Source organism: Mya arenaria, chromosome 10 (genome assembly GCF_026914265.1).
Source record: "Mya arenaria isolate MELC-2E11 chromosome 10, ASM2691426v1".
Classification (NCBI taxonomy): domain Eukaryota; kingdom Metazoa; phylum Mollusca; class Bivalvia; order Myida; family Myidae; genus Mya; species Mya arenaria.
In genome coordinates, this window is record NC_069131.1 from 30,921,925 (window position 1) to 30,942,552 (window position 20,628).

At 35.9% G+C, this 20,628-nt stretch overlaps 1 protein-coding gene across 3 annotated transcripts in view; it reads right to left on the reverse strand.

Annotated features, from left to right (window-relative positions):
• Positions 1 to 20,628, reverse strand: part of LOC128206037 (1-phosphatidylinositol 3-phosphate 5-kinase-like) — a 72,045-nt gene that overhangs the window by 26,920 nt on the left and 24,497 nt on the right. For all 3 annotated transcript variants that reach the window (XM_052908167.1, XM_052908166.1, XM_052908165.1), the window contains exons 22-31: positions 19,904 to 20,063; positions 19,580 to 19,651; positions 18,856 to 19,030; positions 11,761 to 11,933; positions 8,100 to 8,219; positions 5,747 to 5,855; positions 4,969 to 5,159; positions 2,175 to 2,289; positions 1,645 to 1,860; positions 838 to 991 (exon numbers count right to left, since the gene is read on the reverse strand). In XM_052908167.1, the coding sequence (XP_052764127.1) occupies positions 838 to 991; positions 1,645 to 1,860; positions 2,175 to 2,289; positions 4,969 to 5,159; positions 5,747 to 5,855; positions 8,100 to 8,219; positions 11,761 to 11,933; positions 18,856 to 19,030; positions 19,580 to 19,651; positions 19,904 to 20,063 (1,485 nt within the window). The remainder of the gene's footprint in view (positions 1 to 837; positions 992 to 1,644; positions 1,861 to 2,174; positions 2,290 to 4,968; positions 5,160 to 5,746; positions 5,856 to 8,099; positions 8,220 to 11,760; positions 11,934 to 18,855; positions 19,031 to 19,579; positions 19,652 to 19,903; positions 20,064 to 20,628) is intronic.

Sequence of the window (20,628 nt, forward strand, 5' to 3'; positions counted from 1 at the left end):
GGAAGATACATGTGTTTACCAGTCAAGTTTTTAATCTATAACTACATGAACTTTGAAAAATCATTTTTGAAAAAGCGATCAAAGGAAACGTGTTGATAACGTGGCCCAAATGTCAATATCTTTAAATAAATATTGCGGAGACTAAATGTGTTTTTTTTTTCAGTCTCTTGAGACTTTCTATTTCGTTTAGCAGGAAATTTTGCAATTAAAAAGTTCTCATTTTCTTCAACAGATCAAACACATGCAACTTGAAATCTGAAGCTTTGAGAATAGCTTTAAAAGTGTGGCCAGAAGTTCATGTAAAAAACACCATTTCATAACAAAATATCAATGCTACTAAAATGAAAGTGGCAAATACCAATAAATGCTGGCTGTACAGAGGAATGGCAAACTATTTCTTTGAAGTGAGGCCATAACTCTGAGGTTATTGCTCACTGCATTTACACATACCATGCTTAACCAATGTGTGTTGTTTAATCAAAATCCATTGAGTAGTTTAGAAGTTACGCAGCTGACAAGAAAAAGTAACAAAGGGCAATAACTCTGTTGTTAAATGAAAGAGTTATGGTTGTCACTGCACTTTCTCTCATTGTGCTTTACCATTCATTTTGCATTAAGTTTAATTATTAAATTCCATCCTTAAGTTTTCAAGTTATGCTCTGGACAAGGAAAAGTAACAAAGGGCAATAATTTGTGATTAACTGAAAGAGTTACAGTTCTTGAACACTGCATTTTCTCTGATTGTGCTTTACCACCTTATGAAGTTTAATTGAGTAACACCCAATAATTTTGAAGTTCCATAAAAAAGTATAAACAACAAACAAAAAGGAATCCTACGTTGTGGTGGAGACATGCTGATGAAACTGAAGGCTGATTCTTGCCGGGGCCTGTTGAAGTATGAGCCTCCAGACATAGAGAACAAATCATCGTTGTCTGGCTGTTCGTCAGGGCTGGAAGGGATATTCGGGGGCCAAGGTTCTGGGGGCTGGCACTAAAGTAAAAGGATTATAATTTAAGTAAAAGTATTATAAAATCATTGTTATATTATCCAACTGGCAATACAGGCCTGACAGGGTATTTGGGGGCCTGGGCCAGTATTGAATATTGGTCTTGCTTGTATCCTTAGACATGCCTCAGTGATTTCATTCAGCCTATTGGTCAGCTATTAATATACAGGCCAATCAAAACACTTAGTTTCTTATCTGAAATTTATGTTCAAGTTTGCTTATTGAAAACGACCCCAGGGGTGGTATTCAATTTAGTTCTGATCCTTATCCTTAGACATGCCTCAGTGATTCCATTCAGTGGATTGGTCAATTTATTTTACAGTTCAATCAAAAAGCTTAGATTTCACTCTTAAATTTAAGATTGATCTAAGTTGTTTATTGAATATGGCTCCAGGGCTCTGACAGCTGGCACTTTAGTAAATCAATGTCTATAAAATCTTCTTTTTTTTCACAGAGACCTTATTGTCAAAATAAAAACAAAGAAAAAATGAAAAGTTAAAGTTACACAAATGTCATCATTTTGATTTCATATATTTTATTCTATACAAAGTTTGTTCACACTAAATTTCAATGTATTCTACATTATTTATTGTACATATAATAAACTGGACTCATTCAATATTTTGGTACAATTAACCTTATTATCCTGATCCAAAGTCTCTCTGCCAATGTCTTCAGGCACAGGGGGCAACACAGTCACATCAATGTCTGTATCAGTCACAGGGGGCAACACTGCCACATCCAAGTCTGTATCCGTCAGAGTAGCATCAGTCTGGGCTGGTTTGTGTTCTGTATTATCGTTGCTTACAATGTTGACAAGTTCAGAAGCCAACCTTTCATTTCTGACTGGTTCCTGCAAAGATAAATAATTAGAAATTTCAGCTTCTACCATATTTCAAAGCCTCTTAACATGCACACAGCTTGCTAAATATTACTATTTACTATTACTATGAAAGTGTTAAGATTTATAAAAAAATGCATTTAAAAAAAGATACTCAATGTTTGCCTAATGTAAAATAATGTGTCTTAAAAAATGTGCAGACTAAAGCCTTTTTTAAGGTTGGACAAAGTTTTTAACTGCTGAAAGTATTCATTTGCCATCTACACCCAAGGTTTTAAAAGTATTACACATTTTATTTAGTGGTGTGAAACCTGCAATGCACTTACTGTCTGTATTGGTTCCCCTAATGCACTGGTTCCCAGACTGGAAGAGACTGGTTCCTGGCTCTTTCTCACACTAGACTGCTTGGACTTCTTTTGTTGGGCATACAGCTCATTTAACCTGAGTAAAGAGCGTACATCTGATGTATAACCAGCAGTTATATACTAAAACATTATTCTAATCCATTTGTTTGTGGCGGACCTGTGGTCAAGTGGTAACACACTTGACTGTCGATCTAGAAGTCACAGGTTTGATTCCCCGCTGTACCACTAAAAAAATACTTATCATCTTATGGTAGGGACGTTAAATGGGGGTCCTGAGTGACAGTGCTATACACTGGAGCACATTAAAGAACCAGTTAAGCAGCTACTAGCTCTAACCAGGGTTACATTTAGTCTGTGCACTATGCTTCAAAAACCTAAAATGACTGATAATTTTATCAGACCACTAGCCTAATGGGCAAGGCCCAAGGTAGAGTATAAATGGGCTTAAACACCGTACAGTGGTTCATTTATGCATTTCCTTTGTGGCAATTGGGTGACTGTAAAATTGTCAATTGAACGTTGGCTTTACTTAAATAAACAGTATATTCACTCTATGCAAATTTGACTTAATCCTATCAGCACGATGCTCTGAAAAATGAAATTTTTTCATAAAACCAATCAGCTTATAATACAGTAAAACTGCGATTGCTCGAGAATGCCGGGGTCCAAGCTAAAACCTCGAGGGAACCTATGTTTCGAACGACCGAAGTTTCAATTTTCCAGAATGTTATAATAATCTTTCAGTGTATTTTAAGTTTGAAGTCGTCAAACCGACTGTTTACAATGAATGCGATTACGTGTTGCATTGTGGATATCGCTCATATGTTCAAAGGCTCTCGTGTACTAAATGTAAATAAAAAATCAATAAATGAATAAAAAGTTCTGTTTACTTTTTCAAAAAGCACATTTTCTAAACAAGAGCTGTTGTAAGACAGCACGCTTGACTTCGCCGCTATGACTTAGAAGTGAATACAATAACAATGTAATATTACCAAGTCTGGTCTATTTATGTCAAACCTTACTAAAATTATTCAATACATAAGGTGACTATGATGCTGCCCTCCCACCACCCGAAAAATGACGCAAGTCATTCAAATAACTTGATTTCCCATTATGAAAATGTGGTAAAGAATATACAAATATGCCTTTCAAAAGATATTAAAATAAAATTATAAAAAAAAAAATAATAAAAAAAAATCAAGGGCCATAAAGTATAGCCCTGCTTGTTGTCCCTTGGTAAAAAACTGGTTAAGAAGGTAAAAATGTGCCTGTCAAAAAAAAATTACAAAAAAAATAAATATATATTCAAGGGACATAATTTGTATTTAGGATTAAAATGGAGTTATGTTTCTTGTTGTAAGATGCTCGTAAATAATTTTGAATTTTATTAAGTGCATTGAATGAAAGGTATAGAATTTTTCTTTAATAAAATCCCAACTTGCCCATAACGTTTACTTGCCTAAAACCTTAACCTAAGTAAATCAGGGGCCATAACTTGTACTAAGGATATGGAGTTATGTTACCTCATTGGGTGATGGTCATGAACAATTGTGTGATCTATTAAGTCAATTGAATGAAGGTATAGAATAATAGAAGTTATTAATAAATATCCCAACCTGCCCTAAAACTTTAACCTAAGTTTCATATTAGGTCAATTAGGGGCCATACTCTGTGCAAAGAATAATATGGAGTTATCTAACCTCATCATGTGATGGCCCTGAACAACTGTGAAAAGTATTAACTCAATTAAATGAAAGGTATTGGACTTATAAGTGAAAATCCCAACTTGCTCGAAAACTTTAACTGGACACCGACGCCGGCGCTGGGGCGAGTAGTATAGCCCACCAATTCTTCGAATAGTTGAGCTAACAAGCAACATTTAAATATGACAGTACATATTATGGCATGAGTCAGATTTAAGTTTCGCAAAATCAAGGATTTTTTGATGATTGGAGCATCTTGTCTGTCTTGTGAAACTGTTCAATCATGAAAGTAATGACCCCAATCTAGCTAGCCCCACAGTAATTGGTCCTTCACTAGATTGCTCAGGTGTTTGACAATTTGTTAGTTCTTTCTCATTTGCCATATTGCAATGCAAAGTGACAAAAAGAAAGAATTCTTTTTGAGAGATTTCGATGTAAGACCGCAATGGTAGTGCTGTTATAATTTTTATTACTTATTTACATTTCTCACAATTAACTTCTCGTCATTAACTTCTCATAATTATCTTCTCAAATGCCCTTATCAACGACTACCGGTTATGCATAAACAGTGATAAATAAACGGTTTATCACACCTTATCAAATTTCCTTTCAACTGTCATTGCAATTTGTACAACTTGCGAAAATTTTAACACCCAGCAGTTGTTTGTTTATTTTTGGAACACAGGCTCGGGGGGAAAAAGTGTGAAATTATGACCTCGAGGGAGTCACGAAGTTTTGTGAATGATTTGGGCATTTGGGACGGCTATAGAGCTCCACTCCTCGACCTATTTAGGTTTTGATGCAGCGTCAGTATATTTTATATGAAAATAGAAGGAAAAATGTTCTGGACCAAATTCTGACCCTTGAGGGGCCCCTGGTTCTAGAACGACCGCCTGTTGGACAACCACAGATTTAATGTATATCATTTAATCAGCATGACGCTCAGAAAAATGATGAACTATCTCCTAATCACCTTCATTGATACAAATTAGCTTAACTTTCATAAAACCAATCAGCTTATAATAGTTATTTACCATGCATACAACACCTACCTTTGGTTCCATACCCCTACAGTCTCGGCAATAGCCCTCTTCAGGTTGACGATCCCATCTTCAATCCTCCAGAAGGTCTCCTGTTGTTTCTCATCCAAAGTAAGCACCTTTACATCAACACTGGCTTGTATGAGGCTCTCGAGCCACTCTCGTAAGATAAGGACTAGTTCTTTTATCTTTGTTTTGTCAGCCTGATAAAAATCATCTTTTTAATAAAATTGTTATGAGAAAGATACAAAGTCAAACCCTACATATTAAACTACTATAATGACTACCAAAATGATATTGTGTGTATTGAAACAGTCAGGAAATACTTCTTTGAGTTTCTGAAGAGCTTAATATGTTTCTGTCAGTTTAAATGCTCTACACAGCTCATGTTAAAGTCAGTTTAAATGCTCACCAGAGCTTTTGTTACTGTCCAATTTAGTCGGTTTAAAGGCTTATCACAGCTTTTGTTATTGTTGTTTTAAAGGTTCTACAAACTTTAATCATTGTCTGTTTCAATGCTCTTCAGAGCTAACAGTATGTTATTGTGGGTTTATCAGTTTAAAATATTAAAGAGGTTGTATTTTTAAATTATATGTCTTGTCAAATCATAATTTCAATAATTTTAAGAAGGGTGGTTTATTTCAAGAAGGGTGGTTTATATCTACTATTAAAATTATATCATACAAGCTACAATCGGTTAAAACAGCTCCGCACAGATCATGCTATGTTATATGTCTTGCAGAGTCAAACTTTATCTTATCTTATCTTGTATCAAGAGTGGTGGTTTAACCTGTTGGTGTGTCTTTCCTTCTCCAAGCATCCTGGTGAGAATTTCACAGTGGACCTCTGACTCCAGGGTACATGTGTACTGCAATAGCTGGTCAAACATCTCAGTCACCCTGATATATACAACCATAAAGAAGCTTCCTTATATGGGTGAGAACTGTCCAGTAGTTAATGTGTCCTCCAACCCAGAGGTATAAGGTACAAGCTCCACCAGAAGAACATTTTCCTGGGCCTCAAAAAGGACACAATACTCAATGCTCACTGGACACTAGAAGTTTGATAATGTAATGGAATAATTTAGACAAAAAACTACTGTGACTTTATTTAAGCTAGGTACCAACAAAAGAGCAAGTTCACTGATGGTTTATTTAATAACTGTTATGTTAATTTTTATGCCTATTTTGGTATCATTTGAAAGCTGTTTGCTTGCTGAAGTCTAATATGTAAAATAAACAAGAGATGTTTGTCAAACATTATGCCCCCTGAGCGCCAAGTTGCCAGAAATATTTGGACAATTGAATGAAATATGCATGGACTGAAATGACAGCTGATTTGTCATTGGATGCATATGAGGCAGGTCATCTACTGGTCATACCTAATCTTCATGTCAAGTTTGATGACCATAGGTCCGGGAATTGTTGAGTTATCACTCGGACAAGCTTTGGTCTTCCAACAGACCGACCGACATGTGCAAAGCAATTATATAACCCCTCTGCTTCGAAGGGGGGCATAATTAAACTAGATGTTCACTGAAAACTGATACTTCAACTCATGCATTTAGTGACATATAAATTTCTACTGTCTACTATATAAGAAAATAAAATATGGACAATCAGAAAACCTTTTTTCAGCTTACAGTCACACTGACCTTGACCTTTGACCCACTGACCTCAAAATCAATAGGGTTCATCTGCTGGTCATGACCAATAAGCCTACCTAGTATGAGGTCCCTGGGTCAAAGCGTTCTCAAGTTATTGATCGGAAACCGTTTTTCATGTTAAGGTCACACTGACCTTGACCTTTGACCTCAAAATCAATAGGGTTCATCTGCTGGTCATGACCAATACACCTACCAAGTATGAGGTTCCTGGGTCAAAGCGTTCTCAAGTTATTGATCGGAAACCGTTTTTCATGTAAAGGTCACACTGACCTTGACCTTTGACCCACTGACCTCAAAATCAATAGGGTTCATCTGCTGGTCATGACCAATAAGCCTACCTAGTATGAGGTCCCTGGGTCAAAGCGTTCTCAAGTTATTGATCGGAAACCGTTTTTCATGTTAAGGTCACACTGACCTTGACCTTTGACCCACTGACCTCAAATCAAAATCAATAGGGTTCATCTGCTGGTCATGACCAATACACCTACCAAGTATGAGGTTCCTGGGTCAAAGCGTTCTCAAGTTATTGATCGGAAACCGTTTTTCATGTAAAGGTCACACTGACCTTGACCTTTGACCCACTGACCTCAAAATCAATAGGGTTCATCTGCTGGTGATGACCAATACACATACCAAGTATGAGGTCCCTCGGTCAAAGCGTTCTCAAGTTATTGATCGGAAACCATTTGGTATTCCGACCGACCGACCGACCGACCGACCGACAGACAGACAGACCGACCGACCGACCGACCGACATGTGCAAAACAATATACCCCACTTTTTTCAAAAGGGGGCATAATAACCTTAAGTACATCATACATAAAATAATTACATTTTGTATATTTGCTCTATATATTTCAAATTAAATCAGACATAAATAACATATTTAACCATCTTTGATAAGCCCACAAAACTTGTTTTTTTATAACATTTACAACATTCCAACAGTCTTGTGCTAAGCCCACGATTTCTGGGTCAGATACCTTCATTGCACGATGATCAAAATCACATGAGACACCCAATGTGATAAACTAAATTCAATTACATAATATTACACTATAGTTTATCAAAGGGCTAATTGTTTGGAATCATATAGATGTTAATTAACAACATAATAAATGATATTGTGACTTTTAGTACTTCAAGATGTGCTCATATATTTCATTCTCATTCATCAGAGTTTTATAAAACCTGTGGTACACATAGCATCTACACTCCTAGCGAGAAGGATATATTTAAATAAAACATGTACAAACAAAACAGTTGTCCCGAACTTTCATTTATAATAGAAATACTGCAGATCACAAAGTATCAATAAAACTTCTTCACCATAAAAGATTTGAAAAATAACAAATATATAATTCGAATGCCTTGTTTAACTTTAAAAAAGTTCTGAACAATCCGCCCACTATGCCTTAGAGTAACTGCCTTGGAACAATGAATATAGGCAAAAATGATATTTAACAAATGTACTCACATTCTAGAGAGTCGTTTAACCTCTTCTCTCTGTCTGTAGATGTACACTGTCTCCATAGTAACCGTGTAATCAATCACAAATGGCGGCGCCTTGATCTCTTTCAGTTTGATAGCAGAGTACCTTTTTAAAAAGATATTTATTATTGCAAAGTAAAACCCTATTACAGACACATCATTAAATATACATTCCTTGACAAAAACATATTAGAATGTACCTCCTGTAAGTCTTATATTCCTACTCAGTGATCTCCCTTGATTGGCAGAGAAGATCATTGCCAACACGTATGAAAACTAGCTGGATTTCAGCTATTCATTTTTTCAGATTTTTTTATTTTGTGGTATTGAAATTAATTTTGTTCAAATCTTGAAAAAATAATGTTTTGTAGAAAATACTTCAAATGAAAAATATGTCAATATTTTATTTTACCATCACATGATTTTTATCATGGTCATGTGACATGCGTGACAGCAATAACAATAGCGCAGTGTTCAGTGAAAGTAAGTAACCACTATGTTTGAATTAGACTCTTGTTATCTATTTTTTTAGTTCACACTCTAAAATTTGAAAAATTAATCCCCAGTACATGTTAATTTAATGTAATCTTTTGAATATAATACCCACTATAATGGCATGAAGTAAAATCATTAAATTCAATGCAATCCTTCTTCTATGTAGGTACTACATGTACACCGGTTGTCGATAAAAAGCTAGCTTAAAACTTACGTTCATCTTTATAGTTTACAAACGACATCTGAGAACAAAATAATATTGACATCACTACAGCACAACAAACAAGAGTGTCGTGGAGGAATCGCAGCCACTGGTCTCTTTTCTCAATGGAACAAGTGACACAACTTGACGATTTTGATAGCAAGATTATTTGTGTATTGTGTCTTGCAACATGTCTACCAAGTTTCAGTTAAGAATATGTTGAGTTATGGTCAATACTTTTGCACAACAATGGCCGATTGTTCAGAACTTTGTCATAGTTAACAACATCATAATAAACAATGTTATTATGTGAATTATTTGATGATCAGTCCTTATATCTTAATAAAACAATTGTCTATAATCTTGTTAGAAATACTGCAGGGGCCGTATTCAATAAGCATCTTAGTAACAATTTTCAACTTAGTGAAAAATAGCCTTTTTTCTAATTTGAATTTTAAGAAAACGAACAATGTTTGTACACCAAAAATATGAAAATAAGCAAGAATATGGTCTGAACAATATATGCATATAAATAAATCTGATGAAAAGTAGCGGGTATTTGAAATAATCAATGTCAAAAATTACGAAATTATGACTAAGTTGAAAATATTCACTAAGATGCTTATTGAATACGGCCCCAGATCACAAGTATATCCAACTAGAGATTGCTTTTTTGAAAAAGCGCTTGTCTCCCCTATTGTGTGGTCGTAGCTGAGAAAAAATAAATGATGGACATGAAATTTGTAACTTTGGACTGGAGACAAACCAACAGTGAAGTTTGGTTTATTCGATTATATTAAATAGTGAAGAGAAGAAAGTGTTGTTGATTAATCATGGAAAATGTAAACGAAGTTTACATTGTATGAAGTTCCTGGGCGCAAGCGTTATTCAATTATTGATCGGAACCATTTTTCAGCTCACAGTCATCGTGACCATGACCTTTTACCTACTGATCACAACATCAATAGGGATCATCTACATAACCAACTTGCATACCAAATATTAAGTTCTTGGGTGCAAGTGTTCTTTAGTTACTGAGCGGTAACCATTTCTTCAACTCAAGGTCATGGCAACCTTGACCTTTGACCTACTGATCTCAAAATCAATAGGGGTCATCTACTAGTCATGACCGACTAGCGTACCAAGAATGAAGTTCCTGGGTACAAGCGTTCTTAAGTTATTGAGCAGAAACCATTTTTAAGCTTAAGGTCACCGCCAACGTATCATTTTTTACCTGAAGGTAACCTTGACCTTTGACCTTTTGATCTGAAAATCAATAGGGGTCATCTTCTAGTCATGAACAACTAGCTTACCAAGTATGAAGTTCCTGAAACCAAAGGATCTTTAGTTATTGAGCGGAAACTTTTTCTTCACTTCAAGGTCATGGCAACCTTGACCTTTGACCTAGTGATCTCAAAATCAATATGGGTCATCTTCTAGTCATGACCAACTAGCATACCAAGTATGAAATTCCTGGTTGCAAGCGTTCTCTAGTTATTGAGCGGAAACAGTTTCTTCACCTCAAGGTCACGGTGACCTTGACCATTGACCTACTGATCTCAAAATCAATAGGAGTCATCTACTAGTCATGAACAACTATGAAGTTCCTGGGTACAAGCTTTCTTTAGTTATTGAGCAGAAACCATTTTTAAGCTTAAGGTCACTGCCAACATAACATTTTTTACCTGAAGGTAACCTTGACCTTTGACCTTTTGATCTCAAAATCAATAGGAGTCATCTAATAGTCATGAACAACTAGCATACCAAGTATGAAGTTCCTGGACCCAAAGGATCTTTAGTTATTGAGTGGAAACCGTTTCTTCACCTCAAGGTCACGTTGACCCTGATCTTTGACCTAGTGACCCCAAATTCAATAGGGGTCATCTACTAGTCATGACCAACTAGCATACCAAGTATGAAGTTCCTGGGTCTAAGAGTTCTATAGTTATTGGGCGGAAACGAAGTGTGACGTACTGACTGACTGACTGACAGACTGATGGACTGACTGACGGACAGGGCAAAAACAATATGTCTCCCCATGAATGGGGGAGACATAAAGATATTACACGCAAATGATTTTTACATGGAAGGTCACCACGACCTTGACTATTGACCTTGTTACCCCCAAAACAATTGGGATCATCTAGACATCATGACCAACCTCACTTCAAAGTTTGGTGAACCTAGATCAAAGCATTCTCCTGATATTGCACAGAAATATTTTTTTACATTAGAGGTCACAGCGACGTTGACCTTTGACCTTGTGACCCCCCAAAATATAGGAGTTTTCTAAACCTCATGATCAACCTCCCTACCAAGTTTGGTGAACCTAGGTCAAACCATTCTCAAGATATTGAGCGGAAATGTTTTTTACATTGGGGGTCGCCGCGACCTTGACCTTTGACCTAGTGACCCCAAAAACAATAGGGATCTTCTACACCTCATGACCAACCTCCCTACCAAGTTTGGTGAACCTAGGTCAAACCGTTCTCAAGATTTTGAGCAGAAATGTTTTTTATATTGGGGGTCGCCGCGACCTTGACCTTTGACCTAGTGACCCCAAAAACAATAGGGATCCTCTACACCTCACGACCAACCTCCCTACCAAGTTTGGTGATCCTAGGTCATGCGGTTTTCCAGTTATCGATCGGAAACGAAGTGTGACGTACGGACGGACTGACGGACTGACGGACTACCGGACTGAAGGACAGGGCAAAAACAATATGTCTCCCCCAGAGAGGGGGAGACATAATAAACTTCCAGAGCAATGATGGTTTGAAAGTCAAAAACTATGACATTAACAATGTTGTCAACTCTAAGAAAGTTCTGAACAATCGGCCCAAGGTCAACAACACCCACAACAACATCATCAACTTTTCTTTCTTTGAAAAACAAACAAGCTTAGTATAAACATCTCTGCACAAAACGGAACAACAAATTCAAAACTCACTTGAACGAAGCAACAGTATCCTGGTAACCAAAGTACTGGAAGTTCTCATGATGGAGGGAATGAGGACATGTGTCTCCACGCCTCACAAAGTTGTCGCCATGGAAACGGAGCTCCAGATATCGAGAAAATGAGAGGTGCCAAGTCTCAATGCTCATTGGTATGCGTGGTGTGGTCTAGAAATAGAGGGAAGATTGATTATGTTTCATTTAATATATAAATCTAGGGGTAAATCAAGGATTAATATTTCTTATAAGTTTGAACTATAATACTTGTATGATGCACTTTACAGATAGTTTTGTTTATGGCTTATAAATTTGCTGCATAGACTTGCTGTTGTAGACACATACAGAAATGCTCATCATTATAAGGCCCAAACAATGTTTTGATACTATTACTGCAATTAAATAAAGCACATGTATAGATTTTAATCTTAAGGCCACTACTTTTATATAAATTGGTTTACAAAACCGGCGGGTCTAATTTTCCGAAAAGTACAAAAAAATGAATTTCACTATTTTTTCAAAATTATTTTACCGACCGTATTGATTTTGGTGCGAAAAGAAAGAAAAAAACGCACAGATAAGAGATCTGCAGTAGATCTCGACTGGTTTGTTGTTCCGTGGCCGTATTTGCCAATTTATAGTGATAGCATGTGAGCCAGTCAACTGTTATGGCAGCGCCGATGGCAATGGCGGAATTGACGATAGCAGTCATTCTTTGTATGAAATAATTAATTAAAATATGCAGGAGTTGTTAAAATAACAATAGCAATAAACATTGGCAAATTTAACAGCCGACACAAACAATAACTGTCACGTGATTGTTGTTATTCCCCGCCAATTTAGGTCATGAAAATATTGTTGTTTATAGATAAACAAGAGGGCCATGATGGCCCTGTATCGCTCACCTGTAGCTTTGCTAAATAAAGTGAACATTCTGACCTATTATCATAAAGATCCAATGAAAAGTATGGCCCCTAGAGGCCACTCTTTTATTTGTCCCACTGACCTAGTTTTTTACCCCACATGACCCTATCAGTAGGCAATGCTTCAAACCAAATATTTAAGACCTAGTCCTTGTGGCTCCAGACAAGAAAATTTTAAAGTTTTTTCCTATATAAGCCTATGTAAAACTTGTGACACCCAGGGTGAGGCCTCTTTTCACCACAGGTGCACAAATTGAACAATCTTGGTAGCGGGCCACTAGGTTATGCCACATATAAAATGCCAATGTCTTGTTGGTTTAGACAAGAAGTTTTTTGTTCTATATAAGCCTATGCAAAACTTGTGACTCCCCCCAGGATAGGGCCTCTTCTCCCCAGGGGCATAAATTGAACAATCTTGGTAGAGGACCACTTGGTTATGATACATACCAAATATTGAATGCGTAGGCCTTGCATTTTCAGACAAGAAGATTTTTAAACACTTTCCTTATATAAGCCTATGTAAAACTTGTGACCCCCTAGGTGGGGCCTCTTATCACTTCAGGGGCATAATGAGCTAGCATCAGTGAGCTAACCATAGGGCCATGGTGGCCCTGTATCGCTTACCTGCCATCGATCCATACTATTGGGACTTTCAGGATTGCAATGCATCAATATTTTGAGTTACTGGTTCTTCCTTAATTGTTAGTAATTAATGGATGCCACCAGGCGACATTGACCGTGAATGACCCAATATCAAACTTGACCTACATTTTATAGCGATGATCATTCTGACCAAGTTGCATTGAGATTAGGCTAAAATTGTGACCTCTATTGTGTTCACAAGGTTTTTCTACTAATTGACCTAGTGACCTAGTTATTGACCGCGGATGACCCAATATCGAACTTGACCTAAATTTTATAGAGATGATCATTCTGACCAAGTTGCATTGAGATTAGGCTAAAATTGTGACCTCTAATGTGTTCACAAGGTATTTCTACTAATTGACCTACTGACCTAGTTTTTGACCCCAGATGACCCAATATCAAACTTGACCTAGATTTCATAGAGATGATCAGTCTGACCAAGTTTCATAAAGATTAGGTCAAAATTGTGACCTCTGTTGTGTTCACAAGGTTTTTCTAATAATTGACCTAGTGACCTAGTTATTGACTGCGGATGACCCAATATCGAACTTGACCTAGATTTTATAGAGATGATTATTCTGACCAACTTGCATTGAGATTAGGCTAAAATTGTGACCTCTATTGTGTTCACAAGGTTTTTGTACTAATTGACCTAGTGACCTAGTTGTTGACCGCGGATGACCCAATATCGAACTTGACCTAGATTTTATAGAGATGATCATTCTGACCAAGTTGCATTGAGATTAGGCTAAAATTGTGACCTCTATTGTGTTCACAAGGTTTTTCTACTAACTGACCTAGTGACCTAGTTTTTGACCTGGGTTGACCCAATATGGAACTTGACCTAGCTTATGTTAAGATGATCATTCTGACCAAGTTTCATTAAGATAAGGCTAAAATTGTGATCTCTATTTTGTTCACAAGGTTTTTCTAATAATTGACCTAGTGACCTAGTTATTGACTGCGTATGACCCAATATCGAACTTGACCCAGATTTTATAGAGATGATAATTCTGACCAAGTTGCATTAAGATTAGCCTAAAATTGTGACCTATATTGTGTTCACAAGGTTTTTGTACTAATTGACCTAGTGACCTAGTTATTGACCGCGGATGACCCAATATCGAACTTGACCTAGATTTTATAGAGATGATCATTCTGACCAAGTTGCATTGAGATTAGGCTAAAATTGTGACCTCTATTGTGTTCACAAGGTTTTTGTACTAACTGACCTAGTGACCTAGTTATTGACCGTGAATGACCCAATATCAAACTTGACCTTCATTGTACAGCGATGATCATTCTGACCAATTTGCATTGAGATTAGGCTAAAATTGTGACCTCTATTGTGTTCACAAGGTTTTTCTACTAATTGACCTAGTGACCTAGTTATTGACCGCGGATGACCCAATATCAAACTTGACCTAGATTTTATAGAGATGATCATTCTGACCAAGTTGCATTGAGATTAGGCTAAAATTGTGACCTCTAATGTGTTCACAAGGTATTTCTACTAATTGACCTACTGACCTAGTTTTTGACCCCAGATGACCCAATATCGAACTTGGCCTTGATTTCATAGAGATGATCAGTCTGATCAAGTTTCATAAAGATTAGGTCAAAATTGTGGCCTCTGTTGTGTTCACAAGGTTTTTCTAATAATTGACCTAGTGACCTAGTTATTGACTGCGGATGACCCAATATCGAACTTGACCTAGATTTTATAGAGATGATTATTCTGACCAACTTGCATTGAGATTAGGCTAAAATTGTGACCTCTATTGTGTTCACAAGGTTTTTGTACTAATTGACCTAGTGACCTAGTTGTTGACCGCGGATGACCCAATATCGAACTTGACCTACATTTTATAGAGATGATCATTCTGACCAAGTTGCATTGAGATTAGGCTAAAATTGTGACCTCTATTGTGTTCACAAGGTTTTTCTACTAATTGACCTAGTGACCTAGTTTTTGACCTGGGTTGACCCAATATGGAACTTGACCTAGCTTATGTTAAGATGATCATTCTGACCAAGTTTCATTAAGATAAGGCTAAAATTGTGACCTCTATTTTGTTCACAATGTTTTTCTAATAATTGACCTAGTGACCTAGTTATTGACTGGGTATGACCCAATATCGAACTTGACCCAGATTTTATAGAGATGATCATTCTGACCAAGTTGCATTAAGATTAGCCTAAAATTGTGACCTCTATTGTGTTCACAAGGTTTTTGTACTAATTGACCTAGTGACCTAGTTATTGACCGCGGATGACCCAATATCGAACTTGACCTAGATTTTATAGAGATGATCATTCTGACCAAGTTGCATTGAGATTAGGCTAAAATTGTGACCTCTATTGTGTTCACAAGGTTTTTGTACTAATTGACCTAGTGACCTAGTTATTGACCGTGAATGACCCGATATCAAACTTGACCTACATTTTACAGCGATGATCATTCTGACCAATTTGCATTGAGATTAGGCTAAAATTGTGACCTCTATTGTGTTCACAAGGTTTTTCTACTAATTGACCTAGTGACCTAGTTATTGACCGCGGATGACCCAATATCGAACTTGACCTAGATTTTATAGAGATGATCATTCTGACCAAGTTGCATTGAGATTAGGCTAAAATTGTGACCTCTAATGTGTTCACAAGGTATTTCTACTAATTGACCTACTGACCTAGTTTTTGACCCCAGATGACCCAATATCGAACTTGACATAGATTTCATAGAGATGATCAGTCTGACCAAGTTTCATAAAGATTAGGTCAAAATTGTGACCTCTGTTGTGTTCACAAGGTTTTTCTAATAATTGACCTAGTGACCTAGTTATTGACTGCGGATGGCCCAATATCGAACTTGACCTAGATTTTATAGAGATGATTATTCTGACCAAGTTGCATTGAGATTAGGCTAAAATTGTGACCTCTATTGTGTTCACAAGGTTTTTGTAATAATTGACCTAGTGACCTAGTTGTTGACCGCGGATGACCCAATATCGAACTTGACCTACATTTTATAGAGATGATCATTCTGACCAAGTTGCATTGAGATTAGGCATAAATTGTGACCTCTATTGTTCACAAGGTTTTTCTACTAATTGACATAGTGACCTAATTATTGACCGCGGATGACCCAATATCGAACTTGACCTAGATTTTATAGAGATGACCATTCTGACCAAGTTGCATTGAGATTAGGCTGAAATTGTGACCTCTATTGTGTTCACAAGGTTTTTCTACTAATTGACCTAGTGACCTAGTTTTTGACCCCAGATGACCCAATATCGAACTTGACCTAGATTTTATAGAGATGATCAGTCTGACCAAGTTTCATAAATATTAGGTCAAAATTGTGACCTCTATTGTGTTCACAAGCAATTGTGAACGGACGGACGATGGACGAAGAGTGATCACAAAAGCTCACCTTGTCACTACGTGACAGGTGAGCTAAAAATAAAATTGTCAGCGGCTGCCATCGAATTAGTAGACACAAATATCTGTAAATTATGTGTGAGAAAAACATTTTATAACATTTTATGGTTAAATATCAAATAACAGTGCACTAAGTGTGAGTGGTGAAATCGAAAGTAAAATTAAGTTGACACCGGTGACCTAGTTTCACAAGTTCGGTCGATGGTGTTTATGGATTTGAAATCACAAAATGGTTTGGAAATACTTGTTATTGAGTCAATGTAAAGCTTGTGTTTATTCTAGATTACATGTTTATTCATGTTTGGGTTAATAGTAGAGTAAAAACAATGAAAGAGTTGAACACATGCCTCAATGACATTTTAATACTAATGCCATGAGTTGTGTGCAAAACATTTAGATAAAATAACACGGAAAACTATTTTGAATAAGTCCATTTCAATTTGTAATGAACTTGATATTTCACTATAAATGAGATTTGTTGTTGTAACCAAGGAATACTCTTTAAAATGAAAAATAAACAAGCATGAAGTATAGATGCCCTGTGAACTCGTGTATACACAAAATGGCGGAGTTAGAAGAAGATGAAAATATCCGATACATAATTATGGATTTCTCTGTTACTATCATTGGTACATAAAGTTAAGTCACATGCTAGATTTATCATTTTGTTATGTGATTTTTATGTACTGATGTGGTAATTTGCTGCAAGATTTGAATTTGAAATGGATTTGGTGAACATCCCATGGTAAATATCCTGGTCCGAAAATATCCAAACTTAGCATGGATCGAGTTACACACAACTAGGACCCACCATGGTAAAGGTTATTAAAACTCAAATCTAGGTCTAGTTTGGTTTTTAGTTTTTCAGGAATTGCTTTCACAAAGTTAAAGCTCAAATGTCTTCATAAAATGTTACTTCCTTATTTACAAAATTGGTAATTATTTCACTTTATTGGCATTTTCCAATATTGAAATAACTGAAACAATGTTTAGAAAATAGTATGTATTGTTTTAATACAGTGCAATTTTTTGTATTTTAATGCGTAAAATTGCCTTCTCTTTTTTTTCAATTTAATATTGTTCAGTTTAGTGTTCTGCATTCACTTCTGCTTTAACATACCCTTGAAGCTTATCAAATGTCTTGCTGAGTGATATTCAATGTATCTTTAAAAAAAGTGTAGTTTATACATGTAAACATGTTTTATAGTCAATTTCATTGATGTTTTATATGCACAGTATGTAAGATTTAAACTGTGTGTTTAATTAGAACTTTGAAACTTTGAGTGTATTAAAACATGCATTAATAGCAGTTTAAAAATTTAAAATGTCATGTAAATGATATAAATGTTCAATGTTTTTATGTTGTTCTCTGATTTTTACCCTTTAAGGGTATGTTTTATGATTTTTTTCCCTTTTTTTTTTTATTTTTTTCGACCGCCCGGTGGACATTTTTCCCAAAAATTCTTGTAAACCAAAAAATAAAAAAGGAGTGGCTTAAAGCAAAGAAAAATCACTGCAAATAGAAAAATACACAGCAATAAGAACAATGTTAATTTTAGAAAATATGTGTGCTACCTTTGATAACAAAGCACCAGGCATTCAGGGTGCTCATTGAGGGATCAGGTATTGTCATTAAAACAAACAGAATTTAAGTGGCCTTAAAATGTACACTTAGGGTATCCATACAAAATTGTTTGTTTGGCCGGACTTAAAAAAGAAATAGGTGAAGATTTGATTTGACCATGCATGAGCAAGAAATGTCCATTCCCTCTGTGAACACAAGCCAGTATCATTTCAAGCGCTTTTCCCCAATCTTTTCTGAATGAAACCTTGAAAATAGTAACACAAAATTGTGAAAATGCCAGAAATATAATCTAATGATTATCTAAAAAGGTGCTAGAACTCGGACCTATAACATTGCTAAGTGTGAATATACATCAGTCAATATCAAAATGATGGAGGAAAATAAAGCAAAATATCATAATTGCTTCTACTTAATTTTAAAAATTAAAATTATTTTTGATTTGTGAATATGGCCCAAATTCAGCCCTTTTTTAGAAAATAAAATCCTGAATACATACCAGTTTACACTTATAGCACCAAGACCACATCTGTATAGTTTTCCCAATGTTGATTGGCTTCTCCTTGGTTGAACGTTTCAGTACGAGACTGAGGCATCCACGCCCATGGACGAACCTCCGAATGTGCAGGTCCATCGACATGTGACAGGTGTCAGATGGGCACACATAGGATGGTCTGTAAGGGAGAGACAACACAGTAAAGCAAAGATGCTGATATAGCCTCACCAAGTAACTTCTCTCATATATATTAGTCAGTATATTTTATATGGGAAATTTTATTGAACTTTTCCTTGCATCGGAACAAATTCTAAACTTTTGACATCTAAAACATTGCAATCTGTGTTCATTGAGGTTGTATGTATATGTTCAGATTAATAATTAAACTAGTTAAAATATGCTTTCTGTACTATTTCACATTACCTACAGTGATTATACTTTTACAAATGCATATCTTTTCAACAGTATTACTTATTTGACTCAAAACAGGAGGACCTTTATTTAATGTTGAAATCACTTGTGTTGGATTTACCTATTTATATATTTATAGCACATATTTAAAATCATTATATCTACTTGTATTTTCTATTTGTATAATATACTGTCACTTAAGTGCAAGAACTCAGATTCTGCTGCTCTTTACATATGCATTTATTGGGTTATTGCACTAGGGTGATGATACAATAAAATATAGTTATACTGTGTTAATATGACCTGATCCCATTACCTGAAGCAGAACCTCTCCAGGAACTCTCCCAGTGTAGTGTCGTGCCTCCCATAGAACTCCATTGTCACCACCCTGCAATGTTTAAACTTAGTGAATGTAAAACTTACTTTTACTCTTAAGTTTAGTTTATACTAAAGTATTTTTGCTCCATTGTAAAAAAAGCCAATAGCATATAAAAAAATGATTTGGAGTCCCTTTCCTAGTTAGTAACCAGTAATGGGGCTGTATTTATAAAAAAATCAAAAAAAATCAGAAATACATCACCCTTCTCTAATGGGTAATGGAAAAACATTTGGGCATTATTTTACAGGTATTCAAACTTACCATGGATATACACAGGGATAAGGGTGGTTCTCTGACTGGAAACTGAAGCTACTGAACAGGACAGTTATCTTTTGGTGTTGGACTGTGTCCAGACAGTCTACTTTGTGTTCCCGGGGAACAGAGTTGTCTACCTTGGGTACCTCCACTTCGAGTTGTTTCCCTTAATAAATGAAAAATACTTTTTTATAGATATATCTACAGCTATTGAACAGTACAATGATCTTCCAATGTTTGGATGTATCCTGGCAATCCACTTTGCAGATGGAGTTGTCTACCTTGGGATTTCTATATCCAGTTGTTTCACATAAAATAACACTTAAACGATATAACTAAAGCTACTGAAAAGTACTGCAATCATCTGAAAGTCAAGTTATTGATCAGACAAGACTGACTTGAGATTATTTCTATAATTAAAGGGTGATAACTCTTAAGTGACTCAAGCAATATGGCTGATTATTTGATTTGTCCAATATATGATTCAAAATCAATACAAATTCTGACAAAATTTGCTGATAATTGAACCAAGCCTTCTTAAGTTATTTAGCAGACCACATACTGGAAAAACATGCCTGCCCGTAAGCCACAGGTAAAACTATGATACATCCTGTTTTATAAACGGGCATTGAAAAACATAAAAAAATGTGAACGGACAGACAGACAAGTGATTACAATACGGCACCCGCATTTTTTTCCGGATCCACTATATTCTAAGAAAACAAGACGTC